Source organism: Rosa rugosa, chromosome 3 (genome assembly GCF_958449725.1).
Source record: "Rosa rugosa chromosome 3, drRosRugo1.1, whole genome shotgun sequence".
Taxonomy (NCBI): domain Eukaryota; kingdom Viridiplantae; phylum Streptophyta; class Magnoliopsida; order Rosales; family Rosaceae; genus Rosa; species Rosa rugosa.
In genome coordinates, this window is record NC_084822.1 from 6,209,147 (window position 1) to 6,229,327 (window position 20,181).

At 38.0% G+C, this 20,181-nt stretch overlaps 4 protein-coding genes across 4 annotated transcripts; 3 read left to right on the forward strand and 1 right to left on the reverse strand.

The window, feature by feature from the left end:
- LOC133737093 (uncharacterized) lies at positions 1 to 695 on the forward strand. The gene is made up of 2 exons (XM_062164715.1): positions 1 to 282; positions 399 to 695. The coding sequence occupies exons 1-2, from the start codon at positions 1 to 3 to the stop codon at positions 456 to 458; spliced, it is 342 nt and encodes a 113-aa protein (XP_062020699.1). The 3' UTR covers positions 459 to 695.
- A 146-nt stretch (positions 696 to 841) lies between these two features.
- Positions 842 to 2,985, reverse strand: LOC133738936 (mediator of RNA polymerase II transcription subunit 28-like). The gene is made up of 4 exons (XM_062166624.1): positions 2,832 to 2,985; positions 2,374 to 2,551; positions 1,244 to 1,356; positions 842 to 1,161 (listed from the first exon to the last, which is right to left on the reverse strand). The coding sequence occupies exons 2-4, from the start codon at positions 2,531 to 2,533 to the stop codon at positions 1,027 to 1,029; spliced, it is 408 nt and encodes a 135-aa protein (XP_062022608.1). The 5' UTR covers positions 2,534 to 2,551; positions 2,832 to 2,985; the 3' UTR covers positions 842 to 1,026.
- Positions 2,986 to 6,927: 3,942 nt separating this feature from the next.
- On the forward strand, positions 6,928 to 8,905 carry LOC133735447 (uncharacterized protein At2g23090-like). Its single transcript, XM_062162852.1, has 3 exons — positions 6,928 to 7,170; positions 7,253 to 7,293; positions 8,609 to 8,905. Exons 1-3 carry the CDS (start codon positions 7,098 to 7,100, stop codon positions 8,726 to 8,728), a joined length of 234 nt encoding a protein of 77 aa, XP_062018836.1. The 5' UTR covers positions 6,928 to 7,097; the 3' UTR covers positions 8,729 to 8,905.
- A 6,110-nt stretch (positions 8,906 to 15,015) lies between these two features.
- Positions 15,016 to 17,519, forward strand: LOC133739872 (leucine-rich repeat protein 2-like). The gene is made up of 7 exons (XM_062167691.1): positions 15,016 to 15,261; positions 15,366 to 15,498; positions 15,628 to 15,699; positions 15,936 to 16,079; positions 16,171 to 16,242; positions 16,372 to 16,443; positions 17,281 to 17,519. The coding sequence occupies exons 1-7, from the start codon at positions 15,177 to 15,179 to the stop codon at positions 17,345 to 17,347; spliced, it is 645 nt and encodes a 214-aa protein (XP_062023675.1). The 5' UTR covers positions 15,016 to 15,176; the 3' UTR covers positions 17,348 to 17,519.
- The last annotated feature ends 2,662 nt before the right edge of the window (positions 17,520 to 20,181 follow it).

The window sequence follows — 20,181 nt, forward strand, 5'->3', positions numbered from 1 at the left end:
ATGAAGATGAAGCTTGGTGCAGAAGAACCTGTTGAAGTGAAGAGAAGTAAGGCAAAGCTGCATTCGCTTGTGGATGAAGCAGGTGGTTTGGACCAAATTTTGGTTAAACATAAATCAAGACTTGAGAAAGAAAAGGTGGCTGCTGCTCAGCAACCAGAGGACCGGACTAGATTCTCTGTGACTCGAAAACAAGCAAGGGAGAGAGAACTACAAGAACAATGGGGAGGTCTAGGCTTAGGAAACTCCATGAAGCCACATCAATCGAAACTTGAATTGGATAAGGTATATCTCTTGCTCTTGTGCTTTATGAGTTAGCTCTTGCACTTTATGTGTTGCTTGCAAATGCTGTGTGGTTCTTAATTATATTTCTGACTGTTGGTATATGTAAATTTTTGTAGGCTGCTTGGATTAAAGCTGGACAAGAGGAAAAGAGGCAAGCGGTGGGATTCTCAGGTTAAAGGAGGGAAGATATGAAGCAGTTCTCACTTAAATTGTAAAGAATATGTTTCTGCAATTGATCAACCTAACGATCAATGTTTTTGTGTTTCTTTTACGATTTTGTATTGTTACAGGAGAATACTTTGTGTATAAAAGTACGCAATCAGTTAGATTGGATTGGATTCCCCAATTTAAAGCCATCATAGTCAAATTGATTGACAGAACTTTTTTCCCATAATTAGTAATCTTACGAGTCCACAACTAAAGTGGTTTCGTTGTCCCAAGCCCCTGGGAAACGGTTATGCAACCACGAGTACATTAGTTTGAACCTCATGTGACTAGCTGTGACTGTAACTTTGTTTACAGCTAAAGCAAGCAAGCATGAAATACGCTGCTAGACATGTAAAAGAAGCAATCGAAAAACAGCTGCCAACAAAGCCAAACGTAGAATCAGCAAAATTCTCTAGCCAATTTGGATGCAACTGATCATAATTTATACGGGAAATAGGATGGGAAAAAAAGCATTCATTTGCTAAGCTACCAAATGATCTACCATAAGATGGGATGACATATCTATTGGTTAAGTAACTACACTTTCTCGAGCTCAGTATTGTGTCTGTCCAATTGGTCTTTCAGCTCCTTTTTCCACCCTTGGATTAACCTTTCATTCTTCTTGATAATCTCATTCTTTACCTTCAACTCCTCTTCCATCACAGCAATCTCCTGGAGCAACGAAAATGCACCACGATTAAGTATGCAAGGCCAAATAGACATATGGTAAATGGACAACATGGTTATAGTTTACCTTTCTGAGTTTTTCAGCATTCGTGAGCAGATCCTCACGTTGCAGACCAATAAAATGGAGCTGAAGCTTTTTGGCAGCTTCCATAAAATCTCTGGCATGTCTCTCAACATCAACTGAAGCAGTTACAAAATAAACGCCATTTCAACCATAAAGTAATACCCTTGGTGAACTACTGGTCAGTGTGCACCACAAGATTTGAACTTTATTCACTACTTAAGAGTGACAGACAAGCATACAGTTAGATAAACCATGGATAAACAAACTCTCCCTAAGCTGATGAGTTCATACACATATATTACCATCCGCCACAATCTGAAATGTCGAACAACGGTCACCAAAAGGTCCAAGGATCATTGTGGCCACTGAAAAATGATACTTTGGGTAGACAAGATTTACCAAAATCATGACCAACAGTTTTAAGACAATCCCAAACAAAATTCCATCAAGAGAGAAATCTCAAAAATGAACAGACATTGAACCAAAATAAATATAAATACCATCATTCTTTAGCATAAACAGCAATTTTAATGTATTGGTCTTGCATGAAGAGGGGATGACTACTAACATATTTATATCATCATGAACACATCCGATGGGTAGAATGCAAATCTTGAGGTTCTCACAAAGAATTTAGTACTGCAGTACAATTATGTAATCTCCAACTTCTCTCTGGTCCCACCACTATTTACTACTAAAGACATTAACACTTGGTTATTTAAGTTTTGTTTTCAACCATGGTCCTTGAATGTTAAAAGAGTCTTCAAATGAAGAAACTCTCCTTCTCCCAGCGATTATCTTTCTTTCCAAATCTCCCAACTCCTCCATTGAACAAAAACTAGAATGCTCCTTTGCCAGAGCTGAAGCAAGAACCTCCAACCAAGTGTTTAACCAGTTTAACATCTCCTATTCTTCCTTTTAACCAGAAGATATTCCCCATTGCTACCCAAGTTTTAAATTGTTACATAGACATGTTACAAAGTTCACCAGCACAAACAAAAAAGTTACTAACTTATCTATTGTACCGAGAGTAATCCATGGCCTAAGTATCATATCAGAATATGAATCGAAATGAAGTCACACAAACACAAAACAAGCTTGAGCTTGACATGTAAAGAGATAATGGCACTAACTCTGATGAGACGGGTGCGGCGAACGGTCTATTGCTTGAAGCTCTCTGGCAGGCAAGCATGGAAGCAAAGCAGCCTCCAATGCCATCACACATGCCACCATCTCATCCTTTGGAGATTGCATCTGTGCATCACTTTGGTGCTGCTGTTCTCTCTCAGCCATTTCCCAAACAACCAAGTGCTGCAAAATTTCAACAAAAACAAGAGTGAAATTAAAGTATGAATGAAACCCATCAAAGAAATCAATTTGCCAGAATTTAAAGATTATTTGGTGGATTTACGTATCTGGGTATCGCCTTACAAGCATGAAAGTGTAATTTAAGTTTCAAAAATTTGAAGCTTTTCTGAACCCATTAATCGGAAGATTGAATTCAATTCATGAACAAGAAATGCTTGGCCAACCCCAAAACGCAAATGTGTATTCTGTAAAATTCCTACAGATGAACCAAATTTCGTGTTACCTTGAATGAGGGTGAAAGCTTCAATCAAGCTTCGTTAATCGTTGGGGAACAAAATCTCATCTAGTGTAGACAGTGAAGCCTTCCTTCCCCGCCCTCTTTCTCTTTTCTCATTATTGGTTTCCCTCTTATTCTCCGAACTCACTTTTATTCAACAAAAAACATCTTCTTCTTCCTTCTTCTTTTTTTTTTTTTTTCGTTTTTTGTTACTTTTTTTTTCCTCTTACTGAAAATAAAAAAGATTTTTGGTCACTAATAAAAGGACATTTTTGGATGAAACAAAGTAAACATATTATGCGAGAGATGGAAGAGTTTTGCATGTTGAGCTTTATAGGCAACAACAATGTCTTTTACATCAATATAATTGTACTCAATGTTTGCGGATGTATGGTTTTATAAAATAGCAATAAGATGATTTATCCATCAATTTTTCCACTGTCACTCTCAGAAATCAAACTTGGTGAATATATGGTTTTTTTTTTTTTTTTTTTTTTTTGGAGAAAAAGATAGCTTCATTAACTAAAGGCCAGAAGACACATACATCAGATGTTGTCTCATACCTAAGATCTAGATGGCACAAGCCGCCAAGCAAAAGACAAGTACCTTCACTGTTAACACATATGTTCTTGAGCCTACATACAAGAGATCAAATCCTCACTACAAGCCTCTCTTTGAAAAGTAAACCTAGTCGCCTAGAGACCTCAATTGATGTACAACTAGAGAGAACTAAGAAGCAAATAGTAAAGATTCAATTTCAAGTACTAGGCAAGGAGACCCGGGAACCAAAAGCTTCTCATTGCCCTTATCTCGAGAATCCTCCGTCGTTACTATTCTAGAGGATTTGCTAGAGGCACGAAAGTGCGTAGTTCCCTACCAAATAGAGAGTAATACTAACCTAGGGTTCCCATAACAAAGAGAAGACAAAAGTAAAGTAACTTAAAAACACAAGGCAGGGCCCAAAAAGAACCCCAACCCAAGCTTCAGCCCAAATCCCAGAAGGTTAGACTAGAAGGTGGGCCATAACCAACCCTCTCGGCCCAAGCCGCAGACTGCCTCGCCGCTCCTCCACCTCCGCCTCCCAACCAGTGGCGTCGAACCTGCAACACAACCCATCGCCGCCCGACCAACGGGGAGTGACCGCGAAACCAGATCCGCACCAACCGCCTCTGCCTGAGTTGAAACCAACGTCCAATCACTGCCGTCAGCCAACCAAATCAAAACATTCAAACCAAGCCGGCCGGCCGCAGACCACCACCACCAGACGTCGCCTCCGCCCCTGCAAGGACTCGTGCCCACTCCAATCCCGTCCCATTGCCACGACGCATCCACCACCTGCAACCGGGAGAGAGGCGGTAGAACACCCACCCAATCTCAACCTCCGAGTCGGAAGCACTCACCGAACTAAACTACCCGTCCGGCCACCCCCTGTTTGGCTCCAATTTTGTTGCAGCTGGTCAATAGTCTCTTTTCTTGCGCGGGCGTGCCAGCACCGTTCGGGTGCGGTCGTCGGGGGTGTCCCTTGACCTGACTTCTTTCAAGCGATTGTAGACGAGGAGAGCACCAACCTCGTCGTGGGATTCTTTGTGCCTCGTGGTGAGGACTTTGCTGAAGTTTCTTCTTGTTCACAAGTCGATACTCAATATTGCAGATTGAGCAGAGCGAAATCACCGGGAAGTATTGAGATCTTGCTAAAGCGTGACTTTAGCTTGGCTGGGTTGCTAGGGCGTTACCCTTGCTTGACTGGTTCTGTAACCGTTGTCGTCGCGGCACTACCGTCGGCTCCCGAGGAGACTAGGACCGAAGCACGTTGACAGAGGGTTTGGTGGCACTGAAAGTCGGCTTCTGATAAGACTAGGACTAGGAGTGTGATCACCGGTAAGAGAAAGAGAAGGAGAGGAGTTGCTCTTAGAGAGGTTGCTCTAGAGAGAACTTAGATCATCTTAGAGATGTTTTGATGTTGTGTTGTGAATGTGTGTTTTAGAATGAGAGGAGAATGTGTTTATATAGGGAAGAAAAAGAAGAGTGAAATGATGAGTGGAAGAAAAATAATGAAAGTGGAGTATGAAAGTGATTTGTAAAATATGGAAAAGATAGAGAAATGATGAAATGAAAGCAAGGCATGAAGGTGCAAAAACATGGAAGTGATGATGATCTATTAAAGAGATTGTATAGAAAAATATATCCAAGGAAAAAAAGAAAAGCATCTAGCTTTCTTCATGTGGGTAGGAAACATGAACATGTGAATATTGAGCTGGTTTTAGGTCAGTTTCTTCCCCTTTATTCCTTCAATTATTTCTCCAACAAGACTTCCGAATGAGCCTTCGACTTCTTCATAAAAAATGTTCCACTATGAGTGTAGATCATTCTGACAAATTTTCAGAGATTTATTACATGCGGTTGGGCTGGAAATGCTGCTGGACCTCTTACAGGTCCAGTTTTGCTTCTGCAAAAGATTGGACTGATTGTTTGAAGGCCTTCCACTCAAAAATATCTCTGGCACTCTTCATAAGAAATGATCCTTGGGCTGTCTAGAATGGATCTGCAAAGTTTTAGCTCATTTCAATTTCTTTTGGTTAGTCTGCCGCCCCTCCTTCCTTGTTTAGCTCGGTTTCTCCTAGCCGAAGTAGGAAAATATACTAAAGTTGACTTTTTATGCTTCCATGCTTCCATAGTAGGCTTTATTTAGCCTCTAAATATATATTTCGAACTTGTTGACAATATATAGCTTGAGCCACTGACATTGGCTCAATTTCTCCAACACATGCCTTGTCAGGCCAAAATGTTCATTTTGGGTCCAAACACCCCCAACATGCGCCGGCTAGGCCAAGGCCGTCGCCGACGCCGGAGAGCAGCCGGACAAGCATCTGTGCGGCCAACGGGCGTTCTAGAGAGAGGGGTTCCTCTAGGGTTTTTCTAGAGAGAGAGGTGGATGTATGGTTTTATAAAATAGCAATAAGATGATTTATCTATCAATTTTTCCATTGTCACCCTCATAAATCAAACGTGGAAAACTAGGAAACAATATATTGGTTTAGATCTTTCTTCTTTACTTTGGGACTAAAGCCTATTTGACCCTGATCTAATGGATTTCGCAGTGAGCAAGCAAGTTAAAGAGAGAATCTTATAGTGCTTTGAAACAACATTATGGTCTTCTTTAGATTGTCCAGCGACGACAGTCAAAAGGAGTCCCCTGAAAGGTTTTTATTTATGTGTTCTTGTGGTTGCGTTTGGTGGCGACTACTCAGAGATTAGTGATATTTGTGGTTCCCCTTTAACTGAAAACTTAGAGAAATATCCGATTTTCTGAGATGTAACTGATATTATGTCTCTGTATCAGATGATTAATTGACTCAGTTGAATACTCATATATTAGGCGAGCGGCTGTGTGACAACACTCCAGAGAAAGCGGCACTTTCGTGTAACATGATGAAGCTGCTTACCCTTCTGCCTGTCTTCTTGACTCGACCCAGGCATAGTCTTAGGTAAGCCGCATGACGATGTCGATTAAACAGTGAACTCCCAAGTCACCTGTAGGGAAGGAGACAGTCCGGACTCTTATGAGATCGTAAGTTTTAAACATCCTACCGTAGTTATGGAATTTATGTAGTTGTTCTTTCCGGCCGGGTCTAATTTCATTGAATTTTTCGGTGGCTTGGATTCTGGAAATGTTATATTTGAATGCGACGACTACTAGTGTTTAGCTATTAATGGTGATTGTTGATTATTAGAGATGGTTTCTATGTTCCCTTTGAGTTAGGCTTTGTATAAATTATGCTTTAATTGGAAGTTTAGCCTCGTAATATCAGAACTTGGACCAAACATTCGCACTGACCAGCTCAAACACAACACAACCATGAACATATATATTCTTTGAATCCTTGCACCATGTTGTACCTTATTTTGTCTAATGAATATTATAAATCAAAGGTTACATCAACAAAAGTCTTTGAATCTTTGCTTGTCCTTAAATTTTTTGGCCGAACCGGGCTATAAAAACAAAAAACAAAGATAAATTCTACCAAGCAAAATATTCTAAATTTGTATAGAAAACAAAGAAAAGTACAATTATATAATAATGATTGGCACCTGTCCTCTGGTCCAGCTGACACAACCTTCCTAATATTGTCTTCCGAGTTCACCTCCTCTCCTATATATCTCTTACATATGAACATGATATAAGAAGCATCCAGAAGGCAAACACATTCCCAAAAGAAGCATTGACAAGGCGTTTGGTCTTCTGGAGAGTCTGGTTTTCAGATCAGATCAGCCATGGGAGGAGGCAACGGACAGAAGGCCAAGATGGCACGCGAGAGGAACATGGAGAAGCAAAAAGCCGCAAAGGGTACCTCAAAGAATCAAGCTTTCTGATTTTGTTACATCTCTCTCTGATTCTGACCTTCATTTGTGAATTTGGGATTTTTCAGGTAGCCAGCTTGAGACCAACAAGAAGGCCATGTCCATCCAGGTAGCCTCTTTGCAAACCCTGCCTTTCATTTGTCTTGTCTTGCATAATATGATTTATAACTGGGTTCCATATTTGATTGATTAGTTCTGCTATATTCAATTATATGAAACTAGATACTCAAATTGTGCTCTTTTCCTTTGTTTCCTGGTGTTAATGATGTTAATCCATATAATGATATGTTCTTTCTTACAAAATAAAAAAAGTTCTCTTCAATATCAGTTAACAGAGGTGTTCATGTTTTTTTCCCCCTCAATTCGTAATTATTTGAACCTGAAATAGAAATTTGAGTTAGATATCAGATTTTATGTGCAATTGCTTAATCCTGGGTCTCTACGTTGTGGAATCCTGTCTCTGAGCAGCCAAAGAGTTATTGACTTACCTAATTTCTTGTATTTAATCGGTTATACTTCAGTGGGGTTTGGGAGATTGGCATTTCTGATTTCCTACCTAACTTGATTGATGGTCAGTGACGATTTGTATAACATACTATGTGTGTTAACTGTACGCTTCTTGTAGTGGTTATAAAGATGGTTGGTGGTTGGATTTTTCGAGCATTAATTCTGTATCATGAGGTTCCCACTCTGCCCATCTCTTTTCAAAGTGCATTGTTAATATCAATGTACAAAGCCAGAATGTGATAAAGTTTCCCAAAAGCTTTTATCTCATGGCATGCTGTCTTTCAATTTATCTTCATTAATAGCTAATTTTCTCTGTCTATTTGTCTTTGCCGTTTCTTGTAATCCAAGTACTCTACTTTGATTTCAGCTCTTTAGGCCTTGCTGATGAACAACTGCCATTTATAAATCCATACTGAATCAGTGCACTTGATCATGGGCAGAAAGTATATTGAGTCATGAGTCCTTTGTGATTTCCAATGCCTACAATGTCGTGTCAGTCACTTTCATGCATTGTTACTATAATAAATCTTAGGAGATGTGTTGCTTGTTTTCTTTATTGCTGTTTATAAGTTGCCTCAATTTTGAACTACCACACGTACACCTGATATACCTATGTCTACTTTTGTACCGGTGATTCTATGGCTTTTATACGACTTGCAGACATCTACAAGGATACTTCTTGGCACACAACAATTATTAGTGCATTTTAGTCTCTAATCTTGCATTCTCTTGAGTTCTTATTCCTGGTAGCTCAATGCATTCCCTTATTTGATTATGAAGAAATTGGTGTTAGTGCATTAGAGAGAATTTCCTATTCACAAAGTTTGTGACTCGGTTTGCTCTTGTTACAACGGCTCTTGGTGTAATCACTGGTTCCTTCAACGATGCATCTTGGCGGGTGATTTTACTGAATGCAGTGCAAGGTGTGCATGCAGACATTTATATGTACCACCACAGAGGTGAAGTGTCGAGAACATGCAGAAGCAAAGCACCCCAAGTCCGATGTCTTTATGTGTTTCCCGCATCTCAAAAAATGATCCCTAAAACTGGTGTAGAATGTGTGGCAGATCATGTGTATCTTCTTGCTCTGTAAGCACTTCTTAGTTAGTGAAGTGTTTCCATTAAAGACTAAAGAAGTGCACTTCGAATGTAAAGTTATTTAACTTATTTTCGCCTTAGCAAATATATCAAAAACTCGGTATTTATGTGATTCATGAATTTTTCGTATACGTACAAAAAAGATTATTAATTATAAATAATAGCTTCTTGAACAACTAGAGTATACAATATTGAATTTGCAAATCTAAGGGTCTAGAACTCTCCGAGCTTCTCGGTGCGACTTGGCTTTCGAAACCTAGGTTTTGATTGGCGGCGGCGCTTCTTCCTCCGAGAAAGGCGACGATCGTGGACGATGGCGGCATGGGGAGGGATCTCTGCGGCGATCGTGGGTGCGGCGAGGGGTTTTCTCAGTCCGTGGTGGCGGTCTTCTAGTCCAGGCGGTGAGTGACGAGTGCGACAGTAGTGGGAGCGGCTGGGGAGTCTTCGTGGTTGTCGTCTGGGCTGCAGAGGGCGAGCAAGAGTCGGATCTGACGGCGGCATCTGGGCTCGAGGTCGCAAGGCTTTGAGTCGGGCTTGGGGCGGTTTGGTTATGGGTTTGTTCCAATCGGAGGTGTAGATCGGAATCTTCTTGTTTCCGGTGTAGCCTGGATTGTAGGGCTTGACGGTGTCTGGGATTAGCATAGCGGCGGAGCAAGTTGCAGTCTATGTCGGATCTAGGCTTGGACGGGTCAGAGTTCAGAGCGGCGGGGATTTCTGATTGAGGAGATTCTATGGTGTTGCTTTGTTGGAACGGTCGGCCACTAGAGCTGTGGTCGAAGGGCTTACCGCCGAAGGATAGGATGGCGGCGGACGCATAGGAGCAACATGAGGCTCTCCTGCTGCTGGCTTGGGCTTGGGCCTGGGCTCAATCTTGGGTTGATGGGACAGGGGCCTGCGCTTGGGCTGCTGGGCCTGTTTGCTTTTGTTTTTGTTTCTGCTAGACAAGACTGGACTTGGGCTTGGGCTCGGGTCCAGGCAAATGGGGCTCTAATGTCTTAGGGTATGAGACTGTGTGAGGTTGGATTAACTTCATGAGTCTTCTATGACGTTTCTAGTTTCTTGCTTGTACCGCAATTGCGTGATTGGCAAGTGAGGGCTAGTTGAATGATTTCTTTTCCCTAAGAGGCGAGGTTTTTTCATTCTTGTATAGACTCGCTTAAATGTGAGCGACCCAGTGATCTTTAAAGGTTTGCTTTAGCTTAGGTAGGTTACTCCGGATTTTCTTGCCGGATTTCTTATGTAAGTTTTGGTAGACTTCAGCCTTTTTGCTGTTGATCTAATGAATTCAACTTATATTTCAAAAAAAAAAAAAAAAAAAAAGTATGCAATATTGAATACAAGAATTATGACCTAAATTTGCACCGGCATCTGCTGCAAATGAAGATGTTTAAAAGTGATCAAAGTAAAAATTGCAGCAAGATTTTGAATGTCTTTGAACAACATTGATCAGTCTCTAAAGTGGAGAAATGGCATGACAAGCTTTGAGTCTGCTTCTACTTGAACATTGAGATAGCCTTTTTGCTCAGCATGTGAGTTAAGAATTGATGGTCATTCTGGTTTATAGCTTTCATCTCATAAAGTCCTAACACAAACCACGGAAGTATTTCCAAAGAGGTGGTTATGATTGGGCAGGGCTTGTTTGTCTTGGTCAGAGTTTCTCTGATCCACCGTACTGGTTAAGTTTGGTGGGACTGAGCAACCAATTATGTCAATATCTGTGGTTTGAAGGTAAGGCCAAAACTGAGCAACGCATTTTCTTATTGGCCAAGTTGGAATCCTAATCATTCCACCCGTGGTCAAGCTAAATTGCTACTACTGATTGCCTGCCAGATATATCATTCTTGGTTCACATGGGCGGTGCCCTGAATCAAACTCAATATTCTTTGTTTAAACCGAAAACGAGGGAGTTTACCCACACACAAACGAGAAAAGAACAATATCGATCCACTCTCATTTTGTATCTATCAAAACCCCACGACCTAACGAGTAGAAGAGAAAACAAAATAGGAAATCACTTTATAAAGGAAATAAGAAATCACTTTACAAAGGAAATTTCTCTATGAAGCAAATTGCACAGAAAACCTCTCTTATAATCACTTCTTATGAAGAAATTTGAAGAGATGTTCAAGTTTTTATCTCCTTGTCTCTATCTTTTCGTCATTCTCTATCCGTTTTCGTGGTAAATCTTTCATCCGACTGTAATAAGTATGTCACTAGCTTTGCGCTATCTTCTAAATGATCTTAATTTATCAATGTCAGATCTTTTTTTCTGTTATTTCTCTCATCCTCCACATCTAACAACCTAATATTTATTTCATTGCTAAAGAGCACATTCTCTTCACCCATCAACTCAAATTTCAGCGAAGGTTCGTTGGTTTTACAAAAGCTACCATTATAGCATTGTATCTCATATCGGCACATCGACATTTTCGTTGTTGCATTTCTTAATCTTTGTTTCTTTTTTCTTTTTCCTATGGTTCCTCTGTTGCCTGACATGTTCTTGCCCGATCTGATGATTGTGCTTCAGAATGTTTTGTATGATTGTTTGTGGTGCTCTTGTGTACATTCATTTCAATGGGATATTATTCACTCTACTTGCGATCGAGTGATTTGGTTGTCTTTCATGCTTGAGATTGTCAATTCGATGGCGGTCATGTGTCATGTTGTTGATCTATCATTCTTTGGAGGGTCTACAATTTGGCTGGTTGTTAGAATTGAATACATGTTGATGTCAAACTCTTCTAGGTCTAGGGTTTACATTTTTACAACATACTGAACTCACCTCCAACTGCACCCTAAAGACTTTGTCATTCATTCATATAAATTTAATCCACGTTTAAAATTAGCTATGAGTGTGCATCTATTCTTTTTTATTTTTGATCCGTTGGTTTTGAAAATGCGAACTTTTCTTAGAACTTGAAAGAACCGATGGACAAACCCTTTTATTATTTTATTAAGGATATTAAGAGTCATCCTTATGTTAAAAGTGTTAAACAAATATATATATATCATTTACTGAGGTTGACATACTGATTGAAGTAATGAACAACAAATTAGAGGTGCATGCGTGTGATGAAAGTTCAATTGTGATTAAATTTGCAAAACAGAAAGATAAAAGCTAAAAATGTCAACTCATGTGTGAATTAAGAACTACTTGCTGCATCTTGTCTTTTCACGCCACAAACTCCGTTTCTCTCCTCTCTTCGATCTCCAAACTCGGTAGAAATATATAGAACTTTCAGGCATTGAAAATGCATGAACATGTTCTTATACCTGTTTGTAAATTGTAAATTGTTCTCATGCATGAACATGTTCTCTATATGCTTATTGTAATCAGGGGTTTAGGCTTAATGTTCCCCCTTGTATTCAACAGTTTCATTAATCAAGGATTGAGGGCAGCCACACCAGCCCTTTATTCAAAAAAAAAAAAAATTTCATTAAAAAAAAATCACGAACCATCACATTGTGATTCAATAGTGAAAAAAATATTCGTGATTATACTCTGGAGTCAACACTGGTATCAATCTTAGCTCAAGTTTTCGTACGTCGAAAAGCCTCTATAAGTGTCTCCAACTTCTTAACACATAGAGAAACATTGTAAAATCACATTTTTCGAGCGATCATTAGTGATCTTTAACAAAACTTGAAAAGCATATTTCTTAGTGTAAAAAATCAAGAACCATCATACTGTGATTCACGAACACACTACAGAACAGAGAACCCAGATTTTTTCTCTCTCTGAAACCCCTCCATGCCCTTGAGAGTCGGTGGCACTACCCACCCTTTATGGGTGCTTGCCTGAGCTATGTCTCAGCTTCCCTGAGCTATGTCTCAGATCTGAGGCTTTTGCCTTTTGCTTCATCTCTTTTTTTCTCCTCCGGTCTCCTTCCCTTCTCCTTCCATCTTGCCCCATTTTTCTGTCTGTACCTTATCCCCAAATTTTCTCTAACTCATTCCTCACCACCCATCACCTTCTTGTACCCACCATCTCTCATCTCCAAATCTTGTTGCCCAGATTTTTTCTTTTCCTTTTCAAATCGGTACCATGGCTTGGTTCTTGCAGTGACTCCTCTCAATCGCGATTTCTCGCGTCTCACTCGGAAGATAGGTAGAGCTTTGGCTCAGGTGCATGCACCACCTCCTTCTATGTTCTATTATCGGGGTCTATTGGCTCCATGTGTTCTGGGCTTCGTTTGCCCAGATTTGTTCTCTGAGTTGTGGCTGCAAATCTCAGGTTATGGTGCAGATTTCTACTGTGGGGATGATGATGAATCTGTGTTTAGATCTTCTATTTTTTTTTTTTTTTTTCATTTTCAGGGTTATTTTGATCGGGCTTTGGTGTAGGGGTCTCTCTTCAAGCTGCAATTTTGGAGTCCCATGTATGGATTTAGCTACGACGGCTATGGTGGACGTTGGTGGTGCTGGATCTGTGGCGGCTGAAGACAAGGAGAAGTTTAGAATTAGGGTTTTCTGTTGTTTGTTATTTTCTGTTGGGCCTCCTACTGTTTGTTTGGGCTCCGACTTTTGTGTATTTTTTTTATCTTTTCGGCCTTTTTATTAGGTTTTGTATCGTTTATTTTAGAATGCCTACTAAATCAAGATTTATTAAGATTGGGTCATGTACTTCTTCAGGTCAGCCTAATATAAGTACATCAACCAGTCACAACCAATCTCTGTTTACTAGACATTTTATTGTAAGTTTATCATTCTAAATGAAAATTTATTTCACGGACCAAAAAAAATCATACTGTGATTCAATAGTGTAAAAAATATTAATGATTACACTCTAGAGTCACCAATCCTAGTTCAAGTTTTTAATCTGGCTCAACTTTTGTCAAAAAGACCCCATAATTATGTCTCCAACTTCTTAACACATAGACAAACATTGTAAAATCCCCTTATTCGTACGATCATTAGTGATCTTTCGCCAGACTCCGAAAGTAGATTTCTCGAACATGAACATGGCTGTGAGGACCCAGTACTATATGGGTGTTGCAAACAATAACATGGGAGGGCATAATGTTTGGCCAAAAGCCAAAAACTAGCTGGAAACAAAAGTTACCCAGGTATTCGTCTTCACTTATTACTACTGTTTCCGTGTTTCCACACCAATTCTGACTCTGACTCTCTGACTCTCTGACTCCGACTGAGTCTCAACAATTTCCTAGATTCCCATCATCTGGTCCCCACTCTACGCGCAAAGCCAAGCCAAGCCAAGCTTTCAAAATTTCAACTTCCTGAGTTTCATCATTGCCCACAACAAAAACAAATTTCAAATCCCCTTGGTCAAAAAATTTATAGTATAATTTTTGTATTTCGAAGGATTAAAATTTTAAAATAAAAATTATTGAATTAGTTCATAAAAAGTGTTAAGGCAATCTATTGGTACGTTGATATGATATATTGAGTTCGTCTACGGTACATCGATTTAATGTACTGATACGTCAAGTAAATTAGTTCAATACTGTGATAGATTAATAGATCAAGTCAAGCCAATTTACTTATGCATGAAGTCAGTATACCTCTACATTAAATCTAGTGTATTTGATGTATTCGTATAGTGATATATAATAGAATTTTTCCGATACATTAAGTAAATTTAGTTTGATACAAAAGTAAACTGAATCAATATAGAAGTAGAATAGTTACTACTAGTCTACCAATAAATGAAACCAGTCTTCTTCTAAATCAACTCAATTTATATTGGTTTAATTCTGATGACTTTGTTGTCAAGCTAGTCTATTTATGTATGGAGTCAGTCTATCTCTGTATCAAATCTAATCTACTTGATGTATTCGTAAATTAATATATCCGTAGAATTTTTCCCATACATTAAATAGATTTAATTTAATACAGAAGTAAACTATGTCAATATAAAAATAGAATAGTTACATACTAGTTTACCAATAAATGAAACCAATCTACTTATAAATCGACTCAATTTATGTAATGTATCGAGGTATTAATTTACCGTAGACAAATTCTTAATTTATCAAGCAAAAATTAATTTAACTACAGTCGATTCAAAAAACAGAAAAAATCTCCTATTTTCGTAACTGATCGATCACATTCATCACAAGTCTCTCAAAGACCAACTCACAGGTCGGTCATGAGTTTCCCACTAGCTTCCAACTGGCCTGCTTTCTCTTTCTCTTTCTCTGTCTCTCCTTCTCTCAAGTCTCTGAAGACTGTGAACAGCATTATATTACTATTACTATTCCTATTCCTATTCCTAAACGCACGCCACAACCTGATATTTTGACTTGGACTACCACTTTGCCCCCCAACTCTCGTTGAAGTCGAACCACTTCCCCTTCTTTTCTTCCTTTCTTGGTTTTATATTCTCCCAACTTCGGCCATTTCCTTTTGTTATCTTTCTCTCTAAAAATGGCTTCTTCTCCTCTCTCCCTAGTCTCTTTCTCTCTAACCTTCCTCTTCTTCCTGTCTCCTGCCTTGTCTACAAACTCTGAAGGTACCCTGTTTACTTGATCCCTCTATTTTGCTTTACTGGGTTTGCTTTCAGTTTTGTTATTGTGTATTGGGTTTTGAATCTTTGTGGGTTTTGTATGGTTTCAGGAAATGCTTTGCATGCTTTGAGAAGTAGGTTCAATGATGCCACCAATGTTCTTCAGAGTTGGGACCCAACTCTGGTCAATCCCTGCACCTGGTTCCATGTTACCTGTGATGCTAATAACCATGTGATCCGTTTGTAAGTTTATTCTCTCTTTGATTTTGAAATAGGGTGTTTGTTGTTTAAGTTTGAATTTGTTTGTCAATCTCCTTTTTGAATTTCTTGTAATTTTTGTGGCTTGATTGACTTTCTTGTCTTCAATTTTAGGGATTTGGGCAACTCTAACATTTCTGGGTCTTTGGGGCCAGAGCTTGGGCAGCTGAAGCACCTGGAATACTTGTATGTTTCCCTTACTCAAACCAAGTTGCTTATGCTTTATTGGGTTTGCTAGAAAAGCAGCCTCTAACTTTAAGAATGTGAACTTTCTTAATTAGACCTTAATTAGTGATTATGTACCTGGTTGTAAAGGGAACAGTTCCTTAAATTTTTTAATTTGAAGTTATTCCTACATGATTATTTGTACAATTTGTGATTGGAAATAAGTTAAATAACTATGTAAGTCTTGTGAATTTCAGGGAGCTTTATAGAAATGATATAGGAGGTAAAATCCCAAAGGAGTTGGGGAATTTGAAAAACCTTGTCAGCATGGATTTGTATGGCAACAGATTTGAAGGGAAAATCCCAAAATCTTTCTCCAAGTTGAAGTCACTCAGATTTCTGTGAGTACTCTTACACTGATCAGCTAGACTGTTTTACCTTTCAGAAATCTCAAATTCAGCTCATTTGAGAATATGGTTAAAAATGTTGCAGGAGGCTAAACAACAACAAACTATCAGGATCTATTCCAAGGGAACTCACCGGCCTCTCTAACCTCAAAGTTTTGTAAGTTTCTAATTTTGAGAAAAGAGGAGGAGGATATCTAAAATCTGAGTGTGTTTTTTATTCTGAACTAGTATGTTTTGTTTGTTTTTACTGTTTCCTTACAAGTCTTATGAACTTTTATTGTGCCAGTGATGTTTCGAACAATGATCTATGCGGAACGATTCCAGTTGATGGCCCATTTAGCACCTTCTCAATGGAAAGGTACTACTTCTATCACTTTTCTTTCTTTGATGCTCTCAATTATATGGCACCCTTGCACGTAAATGAACTCGCTTATTATCTGCTTATTGTTTTCCTGAAAAGAAACAAAAAGGAATCAATAATTTATTATGGGTTTGCTAGTCGTTTGATACGAATCAAGAGATAGGTTTAGCCATTTTAGAGGCAATTGTTTCAGAATTGCTAGATGACTCGGCCAGTGGAATTCTGTCCTATGTCTAAAGACATCATGCATTTCAAATGTTCTCTGAGAAGACAAAAGATATTTTACACCCATGGCCTTGAGCAGCCCATGCTGATACCATGAGGCCGGATGGTAGTGTGCTCTTAGATGTGATCTGAATCAGATCTTAATTTTTGGCATACAAAAATTCGTCATCATTGGATGTATGATGTATCTAGCTAATAGATATTGTTGAGTCTCAAATGCTGGTGTTTTCTTTTACCTCTTTTTCTTGATCAAAGGGGAGGGTGGAGTTGAATAACGGACCTCTTCGAGCACTTGCTGGAGAGGAATGCCTTACCACTAGACCAAATGCTAGTTGGTTGGCTATAGTGAAGTTACACTGTAGTTTAGAGTATTGAGATATCAATGATCTGAATGAATCATAAGCTATCAGCAAACTAATCATGATTTTTAATGTCACATTAAAGTACTATCTAAAAATCATGCAACTGTTTAGACAGTATAATTGAACATTTTCCATGGCCTGGAGTCGTTTGCAAACAGGCTTCTACGTCCAAAGTTCCATACTCTGTAAAGCAACTATCTAATGTGTTGCAAGTTTTTAATGCATTTGTCTTCTGCTTCTGTTTCAGTTTTGAGAACAACAGACTTAGTGGCCCAGAGCTGCAAGGACTGGTACCATATGACTTCGGGTGCTGAAGAAAGCTGGAATTCGTTTATCATCCTTAAACGACAGTAATATTGTACGATAAAGAAAAATGTTTGTATCTCTAATTATATTATGTATCCGACACTGGCACACTGTTAATGTGTGGATATGAATGTAACACTAGCTATTAAAAATAAAATGATTCTGAGATTGGAACCTTTAGTGACTTCCTGCTGTGCAGTGAGCCACAGTATTTTGCTTTGGACAGCTTATGCAGAAATAGGGGACGTTATAGCAGAGAGTCGATGATGAACTTGACACCCCGGGAATTAAGGTGAAGTTCTATAGACTGATACGACCTAAATAGGCATATAAATAAATCACTGCAATCACAATGGTTTGAGGGATCTCCTGTAGAGGATTGTGGTTAACAAAAACAAATCAAGACTGAAAATAGTGTCTACAAACACTTAATAAAGAAGAAGATAAAAATTCAATCTAGACATGACAAAAAATTATGAAAGTACTCGTACAAAATTTTAGGGGAATCGAGTTGATTTACTATACTAAATAAAATAAACAAGAGTTGATTTACTATACTAAATAAAATAAACAAAACAAAGGAAAAGTGGACGAAAACAAAAAATAAGCTTTTGGGCAGTTTTTATTTTAGGGTTTTGAAAATCAATGATAAAAACTAGCTAGTAACTACTTCTCACCACTAGACAACAACTACACATTCGATATGTTTACTAACATATTCCTTTTCATTTGGATGCCTTTACTCAGATAAAGCCAATGATCGATGTGTTGTACTTGACTTATTTAACCTTTCGTAATTGGTATGTTAAGTGCATGATGTGTCCATCCTAACTTAGTTCTAATATGAAACCTAGAATGATGTTTTGGCACAGTTCACAAGTCAAAAGTCATTAAGAACAAATTTTTTTTGAATAAGTAGGCAATTTTCATACTGGTGTTGTTCTAATCTACTTAGGTATTGGTTCATAAAAATGGGTCTCAAGTCATTCAATCACTACTCTAGAATGCAAATAGACATGGATGATCATACACACACTCATAGCAGTATAATATAGCATGCTTGCTAATGTTGGCCACCACTAACAAGTATACTAGACTAATTAATGATAAACCAATGAACCAATAAACATTCAAAATTCAAGAAACATATTAATAAACACCAATATCATAAATTACATCATGTCTAGGGTTGAAAGCAGCCCCTAACTACTGGAAATTTGGCTACTCATAATGTTAATTGACACACAAAACATAGGGATGCCTATGAAAGAAATAAAGATAGAAAAGATGGTGGAAAACAGAGTCAACAATCGATGGCAACAAGGTAGAGATTGATCGTCTACATGGCTCCGAGTTTTTCTTCTTCTCCTTGAGTTGTTTGAATGGTTTCTCTAACTCCTTGCTTCATAGAAAAGTCTCCAACAAATTTGCTGATTGGTATGTCAATAATTGACACACTCATCCAATAAAAGCTTGCCATGTCATCAATTTTGTTGCATAAGATTCCATCTTTTATGTAGGATAAGATTTCATCTTTTATGTAGCTTCATGGATTGAGCAATTCTTAGTCCATTAGGAATCCTTGATGCATTATAATTCCAAACAATTTCCTTCTTAAAGCTTATTTTTCCTAACGTGCTTCAGAAAACCTAATAAATACAAAAATAAATATATATTTTTAAATAAAATAGACTAGCAAAGAAAACATAGAGATTTATTATAAAAATATCGCATAAATATGCTCTTATCATAGATCCTACAACTCCATCATTATTTGGTTGTATCTATTTAGAATTTGGAATATGTAATAAATTAAGAAAACTTAAAACCAATTAAAATATTAAAAACGAAAAAAAAAAACCTTGTTTTCAGTGACGGATCTAGTAAGAGAAATTTTATCTACATATCCTAAAATACTTTATACACATCTTATTCTTAATACACTACTCAATTGATTTTTTGGTATACCATAATTCTATATACACCACCCAAAACTACCCAAACTCTCCTCAACATTCTCTACCATGTTTCTAAATACCCCCATATACAAAAAAGAAAGAACTTCTCACTTCCATTATATCAGAACCTTCAAATCAAATTTTTCCAAGCTGTGCTTTGTCATGATATGAGGTTTAATGAAGGATCATGCTTTCTCTTCCTTGCTTTATATCCACCAAGATGGAATGGTTTTCTTGGATATTTGGTTGTTCAGTATGTATACAAATGGTTGACCATTGTCGTCAGTGATCGATCAATTTGTGTTGTGTATATGTCAGACCAACGCTAATACTGTTAACCTATTAGCCTAAATCTAATCATTAAGTTTGGGATAAGAATTATATTTAGACTTGTTTGAATTACTATTTATCATGAATTGCAAATAAGTATTTTATATCATTTGTTGTTCACCCCAAGTTCCAAAACACCTGCACACCCATTTCAGAATAGTTACAATCCAGATTATCTCCAAAGCAACAATAGAGACAATCTAAGGCTTTTGTTAAATGGCTTATGGTATTTTTAGGGTTTTGAGTTAGAAATTTATGAGTATAACAAAGAGCATAAGAACGTGGGGTTGATGGAGTGTGAAGAAAGACAAGATTTGTTGTAGTGGATTGTTTAAAGAAGAGGCCTGCAATAAACAAAGAACACGTTCTAGTCTTCCTAATTTGTTGTCCTTTTTTGTCATTTGATCTACTCTTGAAATTTGATTTTATATGGTGAAAAATAGGGATGTGTATATAGCATATAACAATGTGTGGATAAAATCTCTCATCTAGTAATGGAAAATAGGTTGGGCTAAACATATATGAAATTTTTTATGTCGGAAACATTTTTTTTA